At 34.1% G+C, this 23,572-nt stretch overlaps 1 protein-coding gene across 5 annotated transcripts in view; it reads left to right on the forward strand.

Moving 5' to 3' along the window:
- The window catches only part of Mthfd2l (methylenetetrahydrofolate dehydrogenase (NADP+ dependent) 2 like), a 115,630-nt gene that overhangs the window by 46,557 nt on the left and 45,501 nt on the right, over nucleotides 1-23,572 (forward strand). For all 5 annotated transcript variants that reach the window (XM_071614343.1, XM_071614345.1, XM_027939825.2 and 2 more), the window contains one exon: nucleotides 6,087-6,179. In XM_071614343.1, coding sequence (XP_071470444.1) covers nucleotides 6,087-6,179 — 93 coding nt within the window. The remainder of the gene's footprint in view (nucleotides 1-6,086; nucleotides 6,180-23,572) is intronic.

The raw sequence follows: 23,572 nt of genomic DNA on the forward strand, positions 1-23,572 counted from the left end.
TTACAGGACAGCTGATAGCCTAGAAAACTGCTCCAATGGCTCCCAGTAGGCAGTTCTCAATTGACTGTGGATTTTATGCACTAAGAAACATATCTTTCCTACTAGTTAATTACTGAGTTCTTGCAAAACTAAAGTTCCAAGAGAGACATTCTATTTTATTCTTCCTTAGTTTAAAAAACATGATGTAAAGCATGAGGCACAAAATAGTTGCTTAAAACTTTGCTTTATAATTTTTTAAAAAATCTAGATCTATGTTACAGAATGTTAGACCCCTGCATTATCATATATACAACACAGGGATACAACTAAGCGTTAGAAAAAGTCATCTAAGGGTCAGAGATATGCATCATTCTATGGAGTAGCTGTTGCAACTTGTTAGTACTGATAACCCTAGGGAAAAACCTGAAGAGATAGAAAGGATTAGATGCAGCAAGCCAGAGGATTAGTTAAAGAAAGTCAATGGGGGATCAGAATGGGAAATAGGAATGACAAGAATTTTCACAATGACAAGTAAGACAGGTTAAATAAGAATATAGTTACCAGGAAAGCTAGGAGTCAAAATCAGGAATAGGTGCTCACTGCCAGGTTAAGAAAAGAAGAGCCTGAGTTGTTATTGGAACATATTACTTTTAACTTCTTTGGGTCATTTCTCTTTTGCTGACACCATCAGGTCTACCAAATAGCAGGCTTAAAGCTTTTCCCTTTCTATGGTTTGATTATCATTGTAGCCATGAATTCTAATCATAAAATCTAAATGTGACTTTGATATTTTCCATGGACATTGCCAGCCCAACTCACTTAGGAGTATCAAGTTAACCTAATGCTATTAAAGATGGAGCAAAATTACTTAAAATATCTTTCTATGCAGACTGAAATTAATTTTCCTTTTGCCTGAAACTTTGCAGATTGTTAATTATGGATTATGGTGTATCTCTCACTTCTTGCTGAAATCTTCAGTACTGAGGTAGCAGGAGATTTTGGTTTTGTTTTGAATGATTGTGTGTTTTTGTATATGAGAGGGGTGAGGGTAGGGTGGGGGAATTCATTTGGAGTCTCTCATTTAGAACTAGAGAATACTTTAGTGGGTTGCTGAGGTATAAGGGAATAAGGAGACCCTTCTGAATTGGGGGGACCTGGACTAAGACAGAAATGGAAAGATGCTTCATAATTTTGGTATTTTGGAATGAATGTAAATGTATACTTTACACACATTGATTTTAAATTCAATGAAAGAAAGAGTAAAACCAAAGGAGACTCAGGTTTTTACTCTAACTGGGCAGAAGGTGGCTTCATTAACTAAAATGCGAATGGCTATCACCATGTACTATCTCCTTGTTCTTTCTTTTCAAAGCTTTCCTGGTTTTAGTTTTTATATTTCCATATTAATTTTAGTATCAAATTATATGCTTCCTAAAAAATTTTATTAGAGTCGTATTATTGTATTTGTAATAAACATATGGAGAGTTCTCATTAGTATGGTATTGAATCTTTCTAAGAATGTGGTCTTTCTAGTTCTTTTGGTGGCATTCTAGAGAATTTCTTGTATGACATAGATTCTTCACATTTCTTGTTATGCCTACTTATATTTTTTTCCGGGGGTGGGGTATCAGGGATTAAACTCTGGGGCACTCAACCACTAAGCCACATCTAAACCCCTATTTTGTATTTTATTTAGAGACAGATTCTCACTGAGTTGCTTAGCATCTTGCCATTGCTAAGGCTGGCTTTAACTTTCTATCCTCCTGTCTCAGCCTCCTAGGTCACTGGGATTTATAGTTGTGTGCCACCACAGCCAGCCATATTTTATCTTTTAACCATATTTTATCTTTTATATAGCTATGAGAATAGATTTCTTTTAATATGTGTTCTTAACATGTTGTTACATGTGAAATCTATATACTTTTGCGTATTCATTTTTTCCTTGGAAAAGTATTGAATTCTCTTTAATGTTTTAATAATATTTCCATTTTTAGCTTTAACAAATACATTTTAACTTTTATGTTTATTAATCTTAAGGATTTATTTTATTTTTATCTATATAACTTAAGATAAATGATTGATTAATGTATTTTCTGATTTATGTCTTATTGATATAATAACTTAGGTCTATGAATTTTCCTATTTCTTCCTAGAAACATTTACAACATTATTTTGTAAAGAATTTTTTTTGATACAAGAATTGTTTGAAATAGGACTTTTTAAACTTCCAATAGAAGGATCTTTGTATTTCTGATTTTGTCAATAGTTACAACTATATTGTCATAATTAAATAAATTATTTATAGTTTATATAACTATCTTCTTTTTGGTATTAATAAAAATTTCTTTTGTACCAAAAGTCATACCATTTTAAAAAATATATTGTTTGGTGAGGGTACATAAAACTGTACTATCTATTTTCAGACTTTAATATAATCGTATAGATGTTATTAATTATGTTATTTACATTTTCTACATTCTTATCTGCCATGAATTATAAAGGCTGAATTAAATTCAGCAAATACAATGTATTATATTTTTATCATCTGTAATTTTGACTTATGAATTCTGCTTATCTTTCTTTTGTTAATTACATATTTATTAGTGCTGTATTTTCTTTTGAATTTCCCCTATGCTTTTTAATGTGTACCTCTTTGTCCTACTTAATATTGAATTTTTTCTTGCATGAAATAGCATCATTCTTTTTGTGCATGTCATTTTACCTGCTGTATTTGAACATATTTTGTTCTCAACATTTCTGAATTCTGAGTAACTTTAAATGTGTCATATATAATATGATTTGTATTGTATACCATATTTTTTGTGAGTCAATTTGCAAATATTGTTCTTTTAAATAGATGAGTTAGATAAATTTATATTTATTGCTATGACAAATATATATGACCATAATCATCACATTATTTTCTGTTTGTGGTTTTTATTTTTTACATTATTTTCTTTCTATGTTTTTTCTAATATTTAGGAAGGTTTTGGTTATCTCAATAATTATAACACTATACAGTACACCATACAGTATTCTGTTTCTTTATATGGTATCTACTGATACTCATAAAATAAGTGATAATCTGATTCCATTTCTTTTTATGTGTTATCTGATGTTTGCCAATAAAAATTAACTTTCAAAGTATTTATACTTTTAAATATTTTTAAACTATTATTATTAGCTTTTTGAATATTTGTTGATTCCCATTATAGCATATTAAGCAATAACTAAAATTTCTTATATTTTTCCTTCCAATTTTAATTCTGTTAATTGCATTATTCCTGCATAGTCAAAGCAAGTATCATTTACATTCACCTGTGTCTTAGTCTACCTTGTGCAGGCATAATAGAATACCACAGATTGGCTAATTTATAAAGAACAGAACTTTATTCCCTCACAGTTCAGGAGATGAGAAGTCCAGGATGAAGGTACTGGCATTTGGTGAGGGTCTTCTTGCTGTATCATGCCATTGCAGAAGGCAAAAGGGCAAGGAAGGGTCCAAGTGAGACAAAGGGGGATGAACTCATCCTTTTGTAGTGAACCCACTTCCACCAAAGGACATTAATCCATTCATATGGGCAGAGCCCCTATGACCTGCACACCTCTTGAAGGTGCCGCCTCTTAATATTGCTACAATGACAATTAAATTTCAACATGAGCTTGGTAGGAGGTAAACATTCAAACCAGAGTAGTTTGTCACTTTAGTTCTCACATAGTTTTAAACCTTAGTTATATAATGAAATATATTTAGAACTCTATGATAGTCTTTTTGCCAGTTTCCTCAAACTCATCTTAATTAATTTGAAGTACATATTTTAGCATGTTCCTTTGGTAAGCAGTATTCCCTGTTTCTTTCATTTTCAGAATTGTTTGTTATTTTTAATCTGAGAGGCAGATTTGTCTGGTCTAAACTTCTTGACTTCCAATGACTTCATGTGAATTTCTGTGGATATTGACCTATAATTTTTTGAAATTGAATGTTAAAATTGGAAATTTGGCCTGATTACTCATAGGATTCTTTTTCTTCTCCTCCTCTTCTTCTTCCTCCTCCTCTTCCTCTTCCTCTTCCTCTTCCTCTTCCTCTCCTTCTCCTTCTCCTTCTCCTTCTTCTTCTTCTCTCCTTATCTTCCTCCTTTTCCTCCTCCCACCCTCCTCCTTCTTTTAAAATCTTTACAATCCAGGACCTTTACTATGTTGGTGTTGACAATTATAAGTCAATTTTGATTGATTCAAGTCTTTTTGTCCTCACTTTTTATTATCTTGAGTTCTAATTTTTAAACATTTTGATATAGTGTTTGTTTATAATGTTCAAGTTTTCCATGACAGCATTTTTTGTTGAGTTTATTGATAAACTGGTAAATTCCTTACAAATTTTTTTCTTTTTGTTTTTTTTTTTCTTGATTCTGCTACTTTTTAAATGTATGCTTTTATTTATTTTAAAATTTGCATATGGTAAAATTTGCTTCTTTTGGTATGCTGGTCTATTAATTTGTACAAGTGCCTATATTGTCTGCCAGATGACTATAATAGTTCCTATTTGAATCAGAATTGTTTCATCACTTTTCAAAATTCTGGGCTTTCCCTTATGTAGAGACTTCTATTGATGTTTCATCCAGTCCTTTTTTATTATTCATAATTGAATTGAGTTAAGATTTTTGTGGACCTGCTATTTGCAGAATATTTCCACCATAGGTTGGGGAGGCAGCCTGTTGCCTCTCTGCTTTCATGAAGCTCCCTATTGTAATGGCTCCACTATGTCACTTTTGTGATATAACACACTTTGAACTATACCTGATCCAAGAGGGCTCTTCTGATTTTATTTTTATTTTCTCTGCTACAATTAAAAAATATGGGCTTTCCCACCCCATTTTGGATGTAAACCCTTCACTTCAATCAAGTATATTTTGATAATCTTTTTCAAAGGTCTGTTGTTGCTCAGAACCCTGCGTGTTTGTTTTTGTTTTTGTTTTTGCTACTTTTATCTCTATGAGGTATCTAGTAACTGCTGCTTTTGGTAACTCTTACATGTTTTTGGAGTCTGTGAAAATATGTTTTCTAATTTTTCTAGATATGGATATAGTGCACTTTTGTTATGATCTATGTAGCATTTGCACAACTTCCAGGAGAAGGAAAGTGAGACAGTGTCTCACATGGCCACACTCTCACTGGAAGTCCCTCTCAACTTCTCCACATCATCACTTTTTCCTCACTCCTCTTTCCTGGTTGACACTTTAAACCTTGGAATGCCTCAAGCTGCTTACCTCTCTTACTCACCCATAACTCCATTAAAGTTTTTATACAGAAGGTTCGTGTTATAGTCTAGACCTCTTCATTTTCTAAACACATAATGATTGGTATATCATGCTCATAATTAAAATACCTAAAATATTTTGCCTCCTCTAAGAACTCTTCCTTGATATGTCCTCATGGCAGAATTCATCTCTAACCTTATTTCCATAATGTGTTGTTCAGTTGTAGAATACTTATCTTGTTGTTTTCTGAGTTTATTTATCTGTCATTAGAAAGCAAATGAATATCTCCTGTGCCAATCCATTAAACATTAAATATGGACTTTTCAAATTCTGGATTTTTAGGATTTATAGTTTTTCCATGACAATCAGAACTTATCTTCATTCAGCCTAATTTGATTTTTCTTTGCATCTATTTGAAATATATATATATATATATATATATATATATATATATATATATATATATATATATATATTTTGATTACTGAGGATTTAGGGACACTTGACCACTAAGCCCACATCCACAGCCCTATTTTGTATTTTATTTATAGATAGGCAGGGTCTCACTGAGTTGCTTAGTGCCTCGCCATTGCTGAGGCTGGCTTCAGTGATCTTCCTGCCTCAGCCTCCAAAGCCGCTAGGATTATGGCCCTGCACCACCGTGCCTGGTGAAAGGTGCAATATTTTGGTTCATCCAAATCTCCTTATCTAACTTTTTCTCTCACAGGATTTAGACATGTCAAAACAATATTTTCTATTCTTAGGTAACATCCAAAATCCCTCTAGATTTAGAGCTTTCATAAAATTTGGAAAAGCACAATAATCATTAATGAAAACTCTTCTGTATTGCAGGTGATGCAACTGTCACCATAGCTCACAGATACACTCCCAGAGAACAACTGAAGATCCACACTCAGCTGGCAGATATTATCATAGTAGCTGCGGGTAAGTCTCTAGTGACTTATTTGGTAGAATGTCATCAGCAGAGTAATTCCTGCTCTAATTGTAGCACATAGCCAATCCCCAAAAAACAATGCCAAATGTTTTCTCTGATATAAGGAGGCTGATTCATAGTGGGGTAGGGAGCAGGAGCATGGGAGGAATAGACAAACTCTAGATAGGGCAGAGGGGTGGGAGGAGAAGGGAGGAGGGAGGGGGTTAACAAGGATGGTGGAATGTGATAGACATCATTAGCCAAAGTATGTATGTGAAGAAACGAATTGGTGTGAACATACTTTATATACAACCAGAGATATGAAAAATTGTTCTCCATATGTGTAATGCATTCTGCTATCATTTATTTTTTTTAAAATCAATTAGAAATTAAAATAAAATAGAACGAGTCTTCCAAAAATAAGCAATAATGACAATAAAAACAAAAACAAAAGAAAAAATCAGTGAAGATCAGTAATATATTGTAGCTGAGGGGAAAAGTGAAAGAAAACTGTACTTTCAAGTTTGTCAATGAAAATAGAAGGTCCAGGTAAGAGGAAAAGATAGACAACCACTATACTGCAATGGCCACATACACACTGAAGAACTCTTTTGCCATCTAAGATTTTAAATGGAAAGTTGATGGACTAGACCATGTTCAAAAGAGCATCTGGATGTTGTTTCCACAAAGAATGGCCTAGGAAACTTGGTCCAATGAACTGTGAATGTTTGATCTGGAAGAAAGAAAATATGACTTAGATACAGAGTTTTTGTTTTTTTAAATATATAGGATAAAAAGACCCAAACACAAACCTTAATTATAATAAGAGCTGCTTTAAGTAGCCAGTTCTTGATATAGTGAATTTCCTCTCATTTCATTGATCAGGTAGATAAATAATATAAATAGGATATCATAGAGAATTATTTGTCAGTGTTTTTTAAATAAACTTTTGTCCCATTTTGAATGTAAAGAGTATTCTATCCCTTTTTAAACATTAAATTTTAATAGATCAAATACCATAACTAAAATCACACATGAACAGCTGTAATTATTATGAACATATGTTCTCTGGGAGAGGTATTACATTCACTCTTTACTCTTTACCTATGAAGGGACCATTGTCAAGAATGTCCATGTATTGAATGTGGGGTTGTGCTAAGAATTTTAATGTTTTTTTCCAGTTCTAAGATTCTGTTATTTTATATTCATGTATAAAATTTATGAAATATAATGTGTTTATATATATTTCTTTATCACAAAAATGTTTAAATTTTTGCTATTCTACAGGGTAAATTAGCAAGAAAGATATTTTGAAATTTAGAAAGGACTATAGTATAGAGGTCTTATGTGTGACTAAGTCAACTATAACTCTTTAGAGATATTGTATTTTTCTAATTTTATTAAACATAAATATTTTTGAATAGCAAAGGGAGTGTTAAATTCATTCATTCATTCAATAAACAATGGACACTTGCTATGAAGTAGTTTTTATAAATTGTAGAGATGCAGAAATGAATACAAATGACAAAAATCCCAGCTCTTCCAGAACTTATATGTTAGTGTGAGAGCAAATAAACAAACAATACAATATAATATCAGGTAGTGAGAAGTACAATAACAGATTGAGTGAATTTTTGCTTTAGCCAAGGCTGTGTAAAGGAGAATTGATTCCTGAGAGGCAAGCATAGAAACAGAAAAGTTATTACAATTTTACTTAATGTATCCAGAAATTTCCCTAATACGTTTTATATTTGAATATACCGAATGATTATACTCTTATTCTATCTTTACCCTTGCCATGTAGTATTTCTGCATTGAAGATGATAGTTATAATTTTTGCTTCAGCCAAGGCTTGAAGGATTGCTTTAATGGGGTACCATTTTAGGTAGATTAATTAGTGAAGATCTTTCTTAGGAGGTGATCTTTTGAATAGAGCCCTTGTCCTGGCCTTTCTCCATTTGCCTATCTGAACCAATTTTTCCCTTTCCCCACTTTGGCCCCAGGAGGCTGACTAATGAGGACTAATGTGTTTCTCAGCCACTGGCTCCTGGCAAGGCTTGGAACCTTTCAGAGATTCAAGGGAGGAGAAAAAGATCAGGCCAGGAAAATTTTCTCTCTTATGTTTCTACCTGCTTTCTAACACTCCCCCCAATGTCCTGCTGGGGAACCTCTGGGAGGGGTTGTGGCTCTCAGTGGGCTGCAATAAATCAGTTCCTTCTACCTGCCCTTTCAGGCTTAGGGATGGTAAAGGCTTCCTCCTGTTTCTAATCTACTAGTGCCTTGACAGCCCATTTTTCTCTTAATCCTGAACATACCCCCTGTAAAATTCCTTTAGTAATTTCTCTTCATATAATGGTCTAAGGAGTAATCCATGTCCTGCAGGGATACTGACTGAATCAGATTTATATGAGATGAAGAAATAAATCAAAGAAACATCTGGGAGAACATTCCTACCAGGGGAAGAACAAATACAAGAGTCTTTAAAGAGTAGCATGCTTAGCATGTTCCAGAACACAGATATTTGAGAGTTTATCACATTATTCTGATTTTTATTAAGCTCTAGTAAGTTATGAGAGAGACTCATAGGAAATGCTCTTAGGAAAGTAGCCAAGGTTTGTTCATGTGGGACCTTGAGGGCCAAGGTGAAGACTTTGATAGAAGCCAAGAGTGACAGAGAGTAGGAGATGAACAACTTGTGTTTTTAAAGGTCACCTAGGCTATGTAAAGGAGAATTGATTCCTGAGAGGCAAGCATAGAAACAGAAAAGTTATTGCAATTTTACTTAACAGATCTAGAAATTTCCCTAATATGTTTTATATTTGAACATACCAAATGATTATACTCTTCTTCTGTCTTTACCCTTGCCATGTAATATTTCTGCATTGAAGATGATAGTTATAATTTTTGCTTTAGCCAAGGCTTGAAGGAGAGCTTTAATCACTTTGCTGCTGATCAGATACTGTTACTTTCTAGACTTTAAATTTGAACTGATGATTATTTACAAACTATGAAGGGAGAGTAAAAGTTCTGGAAGGAATTAAGTTTGATGAAGAGAATAAATGTTTAAATTAGTTTCAACTGAATTTAATTTATTTTCGTATTCTTAAGTATGACTTTTTCTGGAACCCAAAGGAGGGAAGAATTGAGCTTGCCAAGTGAACAAAAAGAGCCAGAAGGATTAGGGGTTCCTGGGTGTAACCATGTTGAGGTTCTCTACTTAGACCAGCCTACTGTGGGTGTTCTCTTACCACCAGAGGGCTCTAGTACAGTGAGGAGCTGTTTTGAATGTAGCTGGGTTGGCCACACCACAGCCTGCCTGATCCTGGCCAGAAGATATTTTGAGGGAAGACAGTGGGATCAAGGCCTGTTCTTGGCCTTGTTTTCCACCTTTAATGCCTCTCACCAGATACAAAGATGTGCTGAATGTTGGAGTACAGCTCTGTAAGCAGCCTTGCAATAATCCTGAAGAAAAAAGGTTTGGTTAATGGGAAATTTTAGGACAGAAAATTATTAGAAGTAACTAAAGATCACTAGATTTCCACTTCATTAATAATCATCTTGAGAATTTAAGAATAAAACATACAGGAATTAGTAAATTAAAGTGAAATTACAGAGGAAACATGAATTGGTGTGAAAAACAGATTCCACATAACCAGACAATAGGAACAAAGTATCACCAAAATGACCACGTCATGCTTATGTGTGGGAAATGAACAAATACAATTAGCAGTGGGTATTAAAGAGGGAGATAGTGATCTAATGGCAGAGGTAGCTGGAACAGGGAGGGCTGGACCACTGTCATAACTGGAATGTCAGCATATATGGAAGCAGTCCCATCTAGGAGAAGTCAGGAAGAGTAGAAGGAGGAGGAGTGCATGATGTGTCAAAAAGATTGATAATGTTTGAGAGATGATGGTGAAGAATGTGGTGATGAAATCTTGAATTGGGCTTGGAGAAGAACAAAGTAAAAGAAAAAATCATAGCAAGAAGATCCTGAGGCATGAATAATATTAGCTTACATTAATATTAATCTCACTCTTCCAGTTTCTCATAGTAATATATATATTTTATATATATATATATATATATATATATATATATATATATATATATATATATATTGTACTGAGGATTGAACCCACGAATGTCTACCACTTTTTTTTTTTTAATTTTGAGAAAGGGTCTTGCTAAATTGCTGAGGATCTCACTAAATTGCTGGGGCTGTCCTTGATCTTGGGATCCTCTTGCCTCAGCCTTCTGAGTCACTGGGATTGGAGGTGTGCACAACGGTGCAGGTTCAAATCTTATATTTTTAACTATGTATCACTTACTTTTTAAATATCTCTCCACAAATAAATATTTAGTCTAAGGTAGAAATCCAGACTAAGGTAGAAACTCAGTTCTAAAATAGATATTTAGACTAAAGTAGAAGCTACCAAGGTATGCATAAAATTAGTTTCTATACTACTTTAATGAACCATAGATATAGCACTTAGTATCAGTTTATAGTTGTCTGCTATCTTCACTAGAATATAGCAGAATATTTTTTACGTTAGTAGGTAATACTTAGAATAATATCTGACACATAGTGGCTGCCCAATTAATGTGTGCTACATTTGTTTTGAGATTGTAACTGGAATAAAGACTTCTTCAGTTGATATAAACTTAGTTGATATGTTTTTAAGATCACAGTTTTTTTTTTTTTAAATGGAACCATTATTCTAGTTATTTGTTGATCTATACAGTGTAGGATTATTTTCAGGAACTACTAAATATTCCTAGTTTGTCATTATAAAATAGTTAATAAAATCATAAAAGTATAATATTTGTTCATAAAAGAGTAGTCAGAGCATCAAGTGCATGACTGACTTTATGCTAAGAATAAGGGTGAAGAAAGAGTAAAGATTATTACAGACAGTTAACCACATGGCTGAACGAAAACTAGTAGCTGGGGGAAGGCCATGTGAGCTTAGTATGAAGCTAACCATAAGAAGGGAAGGCTAGCTAGAGCAGGGCATCAATTCTAAGATTGCACTAGAAGATCCTGGGCTATCTTATATCTCATGCTTCAAGGGAACTTGGGAATATCCCAAGTTTGTAAAAGTTCTTACAATGTACATTATCCAGGCAGGAGAAGCAAATTTTTTAAGATATTGTCCAAAGGACCTCCATGTATTTGATTCAATTCTCTGGAACTAACTTCATTCAGGAGACAACCTGCTGAGTCAGTGCCACTTGCATGTTAACTTCTTGATATGGAGTGGCATGGTCACAAAAGCTGGCATTTTGTCCACTAAGCTATCCCCTCCAGCATGATGAATGAACCTCCACAGTCGTAACTCTAGCGTCTCCATTGCAACACTTTTAATGACAGACACTGTAATATAAAACAAGGTAAATGGGCAATTCAGTGGAGTAATTTGGAATATTCAAATATACTTACTAGTCAAAAAATGCAAAGTGACCAGCTAGCTTCCTTTCACCTATTTTCCCACTGTATCATCAAGTATTGAATACACTCCCATTAAACATCATCCTAGATTTTTGCAAGAATTTTCCTCTTGTGGATTTATTCCTCCTTGGAGAAGGATTAGTAATGTTCAGAATTCCAGGACACTGAGGGATGCTAAGGGGTGGGGCATGGAAATAGTCTGCTTCGCCCTCTGGAGCTCATGCAACCCAGGAGCGGAACTTGCTCATTTACAGCCCCGGGTACTTTCTGAGTGGATGCCAGCACATTTCATGGCTTTACTAATACTATTGTTCTTCCCATATCCTGTTGCTCATTCTCCAGCTTGTCCCCTTTAGCAAACTCTGCTTCTCCAGTTCCTTCTTTCCTAAAGTTGTCACTTTTCTCAACTTTGTCAGTTATTTTTAATGGTATAGAGTAGCAGCAATGCACAGGCCACACTAAGGTAAGAATTCCAGGATTTAAGTTGTAACTCTACCCCTGATGAATTTGGTAACCTTGGTCAAGTTATCTCATCTCTCTGAACCTCAAACTTCATTGATATGGTGTGAAGAATAATAACCGTTCACACAGTATTGTTAAACTAGCCAGTTCACGTAAAGCGTGAAGCTCAGTACCTTGTGCATTGTAAATTCTCATTAAATTTTATGTGCTAATAAGTTATATGCCAGTCCTTCTTATGTTATTGGATATGAACACTTAAATAATAATTTAGAAATATTAAATTTACTGACTTTTAAGCTATAACTCAACTAAAGGGATGGATATACTTTTTTGATACTTTTGATATAAACATTGAATCAGAGTCGAGAGGATATCATACATATAAATAAATTAAACATAAGAGACCACCTTTATGAAAACTTTATTTTTACCTAAGATTTCTGATTTTACATAATGACATTAGTCTTTGTTTATAGCTGTGTATTTCGTTGTTCCTTGGATGAACTCCTTATTGCCTCTCCCTCTTTTGGAGCAACCTGACTTTGTGGAGCAATTGAGGAGGTGGACACACTTAGGTGAAGTGTTCTTTTCTTTCTGACTCCGACCCTTGCTCCTAGCCTCCCAGTCTCTATCTCTTGCTTCTACCTCAGCCCATTCCAGCTCCCGCACTTCATGATGAGAGCTTATTATGAACTAGGCAAAACATTTCTGATCCACAACAAGTTTTGTTAATGTATGAGAGGGCAGCTTGACTCTTGATTTTTCCCCCTTAATGTCAGTAATATATCCTTCCTGCCAAAACTTACAAAACATAGGCAATAGAGAGAGGGAGAAAAACTCCAAATCTGAACAAAGGTGAGCTGAGGTTAACAATGTGATGTTTGGCTTTCCACTATTTTATATTTTCATATAAACTCAAATATCTAAATATGTCTTTTACCCTGAACATACTACTTGCATTTGTAGCTCTTCGGTGTGTACATGTTTCTTCATAAAATGTTTTCTTCTTAAATATGATTTATTATGAGTCCAGAGTATCCCATGCTATGGATATAATATTATTTATTCACTCAGTTCTTGATTATTGGATATTTAGATGGTTTCCTGATTTTTACTATAATGAATAATTCAGTAAACAACTATGAACATAATTGTAAATACCTAAGGGATTTGCACAAGGGATGTATTTTATCGTATTAGTCTTAAGTTTTTTATTTGCTTAATAATGGTTCCTTATATTCTCAAAATCAAGATTAACACTGAAACCTGTGTATAACAAAGGATACATATGTGTATATAATACTATGTCATATTTTATGTCTCATGTATATATTATTAAGCAACTTTAACAAAGGAGATAAGTGTGTGTCACTTGTAATCCATTCTTTAGATCTATTATAGATCAGTACACTAAGCTCTAAGGACACAAGAGAAGGTGGCAGTTTGTGTATAAAGGGAAAGATCCTTGAACATGAGGGTGTTGTAGTAGAAGAAGCATGGTCTTTTAAGTAAGGAAGATTTGGTTTCAATTTTCTTTTGCTTTTTTCCTTTCCTTTTTTTTTTTATATGCAAACACTCTACTGTGGATGACACCTCCAATCCCCTTTCAATTTCAATTTGAACATTAAAAATAATATACAACACTCTGGGCTTCATTTTCAGTTATTATAAAATGAAGGCAATAATCCCAGTGTTACAGACTTCAGTAAGAATTAAATACCTACTGTGTAATGGCTTTCAAGTGAATGTAGTTTTTCTTCCCTTCGGTTTGCTGTTGTCAGGACTGTATCTATGCCTAAAATTAAATTATGCGTTAATGAAAATATATGAAATTCTATTATCTTGTACAAAAATACATATTTTCTTCTTAATTTGCCTAAAAACTTTTTATTTTTTTCTCAATTTGTGCTAATTGCAGGACTTTTGAAAAGGGGGTCAAAATCTCATTTCTGAGTGTTTTCGTTCTGTGGTCTCCGTACATGGTGAGAATAGGTGGATTTTTTTTTTTTTTTTTGAGGTTTTTCTCTCTAAACATATTTACACTTCTGGTTTTTCATGACTAAAATAAGCACTAGTAGCAATATTGAAAAGAAATTCTACTGTAAAGAATAATTAGATCTTGGTCAAGTGTGGTTATATATGCCTGTAATCCCGGTAGCTTTGGAGGCTAAGGCAGGAGGATCGAGAGTTCAAACCCCAGCCTCAGCAACTTAGTGAGGCCCTAAGCAACTCAGTGAGATCCTGTCTCTAAATAAAATACAAAATGGAGTTAGGGATGTGGCTCAGTTTTTGAGTACCCATGAGTTCAATTGTCAGTACTACTACTACTACTACTACTACTACTAATAATAATAATAATTAGATCAAAGATTTTTCATTATATAGAAATATAAATTTACTTAGAAATATATTGTAAATAGCTGAATGCTATGTTGATTAAATATAATTTCTCTTGACTGTATATGTGTATGTCATGGGGTAGTAGGTGAGGTCCCTTTCAAGATGTCTCTAGCCCTTGCCATTTTCACTTTGTATGTTTTTATGGCTATACCTCTAACAAATTTGTATTATGAAATGTTTAAAATATGCGTAAAAGCAAAGAATGTTAGCACCTATATAATCACCACCTAGATTTGTCAGATCTGAATGTTTTATGCATACTTCAATCTCTACATACTGTATATTCCTACAACTTGCTTTGTTTTGATAAATATTATGATTTGGAGATCTTCCCATGCTAATGTATATGTCACTAGTTGTGTAATACTCAATTGACTACCCATTTTCTGTTAATGGGAATGTATTTATTTCCAATTTATTGCTATTATAACTACTACTGTAGTGTAAGTCTGTACATGTCTCTTTGGGCTCATTCACTTATTCAACATATACTAATTTTGCCACTAATATATATTAGGCCCTATATCAGGTGTTAGAAAAAACAAAGATATATAAAGTTTAGTTCCAGAGCTTAAGAAGCTCATAAATTAGCAGAGGAGAAAGATGTATAAACAAATCAGATTAAGTATTATTTTTAATTTTTATGAATTTTTCTCTTATTTATTTATTGTTTCTTTTTAGTCATGCATGACAGTAGAATCCATTTTGATATAATTATTCAAGTTTAGAATATATCTTATTCTAGTTAGGACCCCATTCTTGTGGATGTACATGATGGTGGGATCCATTGTGATGTTTTTGTACATGTATATAGGAAAATTATGTCAGATTCATTCCACTGTCTTTCCTTTTCCTGTTCCCCTCCCATTTATTCTTCATTGTCTAATCTACTGAACTTCTATATACCCCCCCCTTTATCATGAGTTATCTTTTACATATCTAATAAAACATTTGACCTTTGATTCTTTAACTGGTCATTTCACTTAGGATGATAGTCTCCAGACCCATCCACTTGCTGGCAAACATCATAAAGCCATTCTTCTTTATGGCAGAGTAATACTCCATTGTCCAAATGTGTTCTATATACCACATTTTATTTTTCCATATTTATATAGCATTTATACTGTTTATAAATAATAATTTGCCAATAAAATATTGTGTGTGTGTGCGCAGACTTGTGTGGGTCCATTGAGAGAAGAACAAAGAGAGTATAACCAGAGAAAGAGTGATGGTTAGATTCCATTGACTGTAAATATTATGATTAAACTGAGTCCATCTCACAGAATGAACAGAAATTCAATAAATAGAATAAAAGAGAACAATATGTCTGGTAGCTTAGGCCTATGAATATATCAAAAATATTAACTGTGCCTGTGTATGAGTGATGAAAGATGAAGCTGAACATTTAAGAGGGCTCCAAACAGCATTATAATTAACAGATTTGGATTTCATCTGTAGGTCATTAGCAACCTGTACATAGTTGTGAGCACTAAAATAACATGATTAAGTTAAGTTTTAAAGAGGCCTCTGGGCAGGTATGAAACTGGAAGTAATATCAACGTGGCTCTGAACTAAAACAAGAGTACGTGGAAGTGAGGAGAAACAAGAAGCAGTCTACAAAGATATACTGGCTTCAGAGTGTTACCATTAACAAGGAACCACATAGAAAAGAAGCAAGGTTTTCTAGAAGTCAAGATGAGTGGGTGGAAGGAGATAATGAGTAAACTTGGAATTGTTCAGTTTGAGACCCTTGTGGTATATTCAGATGGAAAGTCCAGTAGAGGGTTGAGATATATGGATTTGGGCATGGGAGAGAGCTCTGGGATGTAGTGATGGATTTAGAAGTTATTAACATCCAGTGGACCTGGAGGCATGGATAAAACCATTTAGAATAAGTTTGACTTAGCAGGATGCCTGGCTCATAATGCTCAATAACAATGGCAATTATTATTGGCTTTGAAGATGTCAGATGAAAGGACCCAGGGCAATTTTGGTTCTTTTTTCTAAGACCCAGGGCTATTTTGGTCCTTTTTTCTATACCAGTAACTGGCCCATAAACCAGTCAATGCTTTTTAAAATGCATAGATGAAATCATATCCATGATATTCTTTCATTGAAGGAGAACTAGAGGCTTTATTTTGTCATCAATAAAGACATTTTACTGAAGTGCCCAAAGTCCCAATGATTATATGATACACCCGAAACCATCTTCATCTTTCCCTTTTCTAGATTAGTGCTGAACACTACTATATAACCTCAAATTAATCTCAAATTGTAATAGCACAATTTGAGATTAATTTGAGGTTATATAGTAGTGTCTTCTGCTACATTATCTCTTCACTCTTCAACTTACAGTAAAGCATGCACATCAATTTCAGCCTTTATGGCTACATGGAATACAGGCTGTACTCTTTCTCATACAAGTAACAACAGAATGCCTGTGTATAAGGTTTATATGCTAGGCACTGTTCCACCAGCCCTATGGGTTGCGAATTCTCTCTGTGACTCATAACCTAATTGACTTTTCTAAGATCACCCACCAAAACCAGTGCAAGATTTCATGCAGTGTTCTAGCCAAAATATGGCACTGGCTCCAACGAGAGTCCAGGTCCCTTAAAGGCAAGGTGTCTCCTGCTGCCTCTGAGGCTTTCAGCATGCAGACTCTCCCCAAGAGGCAGCAAGCAATACACTTCCCTTCTGTCCATATGATTAACTTCTGTTAGGGAGGCAAAGGGCAAAACAAAGCTCCCATTAAAGCCTATACCAGCGACTGGCCCTAAGCCAGTCAATGCTTTTTAAAATGCATAGATGAAAGGATTTTAAAACCTTGGGAAAGCACACTTTCACCCTCTGCCAACCAAATTTTTCTACAGTCTTACCTTTTTCCAGTTATTTTCCCATTGTACCTAGAGAACAGTTCTTCTGGGTCTTAGACAAAGATCTAAGAACATAGTCTTTAGAGAGGTCTTGCCTGCTTCCAGTTGCCAAGGGCATGGAATCCTTTAGGCATACTACAGTGGAGGCTCTCAGATACCTGTCCTAGGCCACTCCATCCCACCACATGAGGGAGACTGGGCAGCATCTACTCACTTGGGGTCACTCCCTAAGCACACATGCCACCTACCCTCCTGTAGGAGCCTCATAGAATGAGTTTGTTTGTTTATGTGTGGGAGTTGACGTGTTTGAAGTGTGTTGGTTGATATGGTAAGCTCTCTAGCACTACCTTTCGCCTCTGTATAACCAGTGCCAATGAATGATAGCCTATTTTTGCCTTAGTATTTCCTTTGTGTAAAAAAAAAATGCTCTTTATCTGAAGCTTTGGCATTTTATACCTGCTTTTCCCTACAACCCCAATCTTTATCATTTTTAAAAGAATTATATGAGTATCAATAGAAAATCATCTTTGATAACCCAAAATATATCATATCATAGAGACAAATTCATATCTTAAAAGCAGGATGAATTAACTTCATGAATGTTGAAGCTTTTTCATGTGTAACCTTAAGTTTTATTAATAAATGTATCTAACAGCCTGAATTTCCTGCCTGCATTGTCATGGCATGCATGTCAGATTTGTCACGACAAAGCCATTCACTGCCTTTATCTTATTTCAGTTGAATTTCCCTTATATGGCTTGACCAGATTATTCTTTTTTTTTAAGAGAGAGAGAAAGGGTGGGGGGAGAAAGAGAGAGAAAAAATTTTTCAATATTTATTTTTTTCGTTATCGGCGGACACAACATCTTTGTTTGTATGTGGTGCTGAAGATCGAACTCGGGCCGCATGCACGCCAGGCGAGCGCGCTACTGCTTGAGCCACATCCCCAGCTCCTTGACCAGATTATTCACTGGACCTGTTTGTAGCAGTCTTCATTCTCACAGCCCATTGTCTCTTCATGATATCTGTATACAACACAGAGTTTGGTTTTACTAATCATGGACTTCTCATGTTTGTTTTTTCACTACTTGAATATTTTCTAAGGCAAGAAGAAATTGTTTTCTCAGTCTTTTGTGGTTTTTGATCCTGGATTTCTTGGAACATCTATTGACTTATTCACTCTTATCTTTTAAAAACGAAGACCTGAAAATTGAGGTGCTGCAGTCTATGGATGTGCTCTGTAATTTTTTTCTGGTCAGTTAGTCTATTGTCTGTGAATTTATTCTTCTACACCTGTTCTGTCCATTCAACAATCTGGAGGCTTTTCTCAGGCAGCTCATACTGGGGTCTCCATACAAGTATGGATTAGAAGCTTTCTCTCCACCCTGCTAGTAAAGGATTATCTCTGAATTGAAAACAGGATAGGTTCTGGAATATCCAATTCATATGGAACAGAATATAATTTTTTTATATTATAAAAATATAATAAAGTTATATTTTTCCCAGTGTATCAGTAGATGATTGAAAATATACTTCAAGTTATTTGTGCCATTTATGGATATATCCCTTGAATATTATCACTCAATTCAATAAGTGACTCTAAAAATGCTGTAGAGGAGAATTAAGACAGTATCTGAAGAAGGGAATTAAGCATTAATTAGTAGGGAATACTGAGAATTACAGTGGGACAGCATTGAAGTGACTCTTACTGAATCATGATCTCTACCAGCCAGGAGTAGGTCTTATTTATCTTTGTATTTCTCAGGCCTAGTGAAGAAGTTTGCTCTTGGCAGTAGAAACTTACCATTGAATGAATGAATAAATGTCCTTCTTTAGAAGTTAGGTGCTTATCTTGGTTTAAGTTTTTTTTCTAGAAGGTGAGGAGAGTCTTTATAGGGTCTGATAATCTCTTTAGGGCCCATTTAGCCTTAGATTCTCTTTAACACCTTGTTTGGGACTATTGCACTTCATAAAGGCGTAATATGGCATTGCATCAGTGCCTTGACTCAGAGCTTGCACCTGCAGAGTTCAAATGTAGGGTAGGGAGAAGAAAGAGAAACAACCCAGAGAAGATGACTGTCTTCAATGAATGAACTAGAAAATACTACTGCTTTACTTTCTAGTGTGGGTAGGCATATGAGCCCTTCTGGAGGTGAAGTCATCATTCCTGTGGTGTGTGCAGAGTGTGCTGTTGCTGAATGTTTCTTCTAGGCATGTGTTGACTGGCAGAGTGAAATGATTTCATTAGAATAGTAAGAATTCCTCCATGTGTACTTTCATTTTTTAAGTTACTAAGATATCACCCCTAAATTTTAAATTGTAAATAAAAAAACACATGAATGTGTTTGACCTTCCTCTACTTTATGATACATTTTATGTGGACTTCTGATATGTTTTATTACAGTGCATTTTAGTTTTTTTCAATCATCCTCCATAGAGTACTTTCTAAGTTCCTAAAAAGGAGCTCTGTCAGTGATTTTTGTTCTCCAAATGGGAGCATAATGTCTCATTGCATGTCTATTGGGCTGTATAAGAAGAGATTGTTATGGTAGGATAAGAAGTCAATCATTGAATTCCTTGACGAATTTTAGGGAAAGTCTTGAAGTTTTCTCAAATTTGCTTTTGTTCATTTTTTAAGACAAGCATTTGACTTATTTAGATATTTTCTTTTATACATTTGTTTTAAATAAACTATTTTACCTCAAAAAATATTTCTTTGACTTACATAAATTCATCTCAGGACTGTTCAGGATTTCTTTCTCTGCATATCTTCAGTATTTCTGAATGAACATGAACTTATTGCCCTTATTCTTTGGTTTTTGCATCACAAAATATGGTATAACAAACTATTAAAAAAATTCTCCCCAAAGCTTGTAGGCAAGGTAACAGAGACACCCATTAAATCTCTAGGAGTCCAAAGAGATTTTTTTTAATGCTTATTTTGTTCTTGACTTTGACCTATACAGCAACCTCACCTATAATAATGTACTCAGTGAAATATGACCAAATTCTGTATAATAATATCATTTTATGCTTTGAGAAAACGAAATTAGAAATAATATCTTTGAGTTTGTTGATAGAAAAGACAGAAAAATCCTCTTGCTACTAATTTTTCTAACTATTTTTATGTGATTGTTAAATATATTTGGCTCTGTGGGAGAAAATCCCTCTCCCTATTTGTAGATGATGAGGTCTCAAATGAAAAGCAAGATTATTCATTATATTTATCATGGTGCTTTCAAATATGCTAGGAAATGTGGGTTAGTTCTTAGACCATATCGATGGACAGGTATGGAGGTCTTTGTCTGCTGGTACCGGGGTGCACATCTTAAACCCAGCAGCTTAGGGGGCTGAGATAGGAGGATTTCAAGTTCAAGACCAGCCTCAGTGACTTAGTGAGGCCCTATGCAAAAGACCCTGTCTCAAATAAAAAGCAACAAGGGCTGGGATATAGTTCAGTAGTAAATTACTCTTGGGTTAAATTTACCAGTATCAAAAAGAAAAAGAAAATGAGTTAGAGTGCTTGATGATCTGTACTAGACAGGAAGATAGCAAAGGCACTCAGGCAAGTTATGGTGGATTTTCATTAGCCCTCTGGAATAGGCTGTAGTTTGATTTCAGGCAACTTAGTAAAAGCAGTATATCCCACTGAATTTAACAGCTTCTTTACCAGTCTGATTTCAGACTATGTTATAAAGCTACAGTAATCAAAAATAATATGGTACTGACATAAAAACAGACACCAGTGGAACAGAATGGAGACCCCAGAATCAAACCCATACATTTACTATCAACTGATCTTAGATGAGGGTGCCAAAAATATACAATATAGAAAGAATAGTCTCTTCAAATAATGGTCTCTTTGAAACTGAATATCTACATGCAAAACAGAACTAATTGGACTCTTAAACCATATGCAAAAATTAAGTCAAAATGGATCAAACAATTAAATGTAAGACCTGAAATTGTAAAACTCCTAGTGAAAATGGGAAAATATACTTGATTGATATTGTCTTTGGCAGTAATCTCTAGTTTTTGACACCAAAAGCATACACAACAGAAACAAACATAGAGAAGTGCAAACCAAAAATCTTTTGCATAGCAAAGGAAGCAATCTAAGAAATGAAGAATGCAATTTATGGAATGGGACAAACACTTTGCAAATCATATATCTGATAAGGCATTATCATCCAAAATATATTAGGAACTCAAACAACTGAATAGAAATACACACACACACACACACACACACACACAGAGATTAAAAAATTGGCAAAGGACCTGAACTGACATTTCTCTAAAGAAGACACACAAGTGGCCAGAAACAGATATATGAAAAGAATATAGACTATTATGAAGCCATACTAAGTAGAACATTTTACTATTTGTGACCATATTAATGAACCTGGAAGACAATAAGCTAAGTGAAATAAGTCAAACATAGAGGAACAAATAGTACATGTCCCACTTATATGTGGAGTCTAACAAACATAAACAAAGTAAGCAAAAAAACTATATTTTAATAATCTCAGACATTACATTTACCAAAATCTGTCATCCATTCTGATTTAAAAATTAAAATAATAACAACTCAGCAATCTGGGAATTGAAGGGAACTTCTCTACCTGATGAAGAGCATCTGTGGAAACCTTATACCTAGCATCAGATTAATGGCAAAGAAAGAATGCTTTCTCCTAAAATCAGCAACAAGACAAAGATATTCCCTTCAAACATTGCTATTGGTGATTCTATCTGGTGCAAACAGGTGAAGAAAAGTAATCTAATGCATCTAGATTGGAAAAGAACTTTAAAATTTATCTTCTTTTTCAAGCAACATGATTGTGGAAAATCTAATGGAATCTACAAAAATATCTAATAGAATTTAATTAATCTAGCAATTTAAGAATTCTTTAAGTTTAAAAAATATATGGTCAATATAATAATGTAATCAATGAAGTTGGACATGGTGGCGTATTCCTATAATCTTTGCAACTTGAGAGGCTACAGCAAGTTTAAGGCCAGACTCAGCAATTTACTGAGAGAGACCCTGCTTCAAAATTAAAAACAAAACAAGCTGGGGTATAGTTCAGTGATAAAGTACCCTGGGTACAATCCCAGTACAGACAAACAAACAAAAATGTAATCATGAATAACTAGGTACTCACCTCTCCAACCCAAGGACTAGAATATTCCAAGTAACTTACATCTGGTATGTATGGGCTTCTCTCTTATTTCATCTCCATGTTTTAAAAACATCTCAATGTTTTTTATATATTTTATATTTCATAAGTATATAATCTAGATGAAGGAGTGAGGAAAAATTAGAAGATAAAAAACACATTCATCTAGTAAAAAAGATAAGAATTTGGATTAAGTTTGAGAGATACTTTATCTGTATCTGTAATTCTAATATATTAAAGGGAAATAGATTCATAGCTAAATTGTTTAACATTTTGAAGTACAAACTTAAAAAAAACACTCAAAGCAAATATGCCAAGTGTTTACATTGGTTATACTTAAGTAGTGGTAATGGGGGTGGAGTTCCCTCTCCTTTTATTGTTTTTTCTACTTTCTATATTATTTCTTTGTATACATTATACACTATTTTCTATACTATTTAATTTTTACTTCGTGCTGTCACTGTGGAACCAATCATGTCAAAACTTACTGGCTAAAATTAATACTCATTGTTAATATAACTTTTAAATCTGTGCCTTGATCGGGTATTGACATACTAGGCTGGCTCCCCTTTGTCCATTATTGATTTATTGTTATAAATTGAACAACTTGTGTGTCTGGAGTCTTATGGGGGCTCTGCTCCTACATAGGCTTGTTTAAAGCACTGTAGCTATTGTATGTGTATCTACTCTTCATCTTGTGATCAGCATATAAATCGTAAATGTGTCTTTCTAATGGTAATGGCAGAAGTGCCAGAAGGCAAGTAGAAATATGTAGGACATCTTGAGGGTAGGCTTAGAACTGGTTCATTGTCATTCGTCTCTTATATATTGTTATGCTATGTAACAAATTAACTTCTATAGCCAGGCTTAGATTCAAAGTGTGGAAATTCTTAACTCTTTAATAAAAGGAACTGCAAAGTCACATGGCAAGAAGTTTGATAGTGTGTATGGGATAATTGGGACTTTAATGCAATATATTACATATTTAAGGACTTAATATATAAGTATATATGCATACATAAGAGAAAAGTTTT

This window comes from Marmota flaviventris, chromosome 7 (assembly GCF_047511675.1).
Source record: "Marmota flaviventris isolate mMarFla1 chromosome 7, mMarFla1.hap1, whole genome shotgun sequence".
Taxonomy (NCBI): Eukaryota; Metazoa; Chordata; class Mammalia; order Rodentia; family Sciuridae; genus Marmota; species Marmota flaviventris.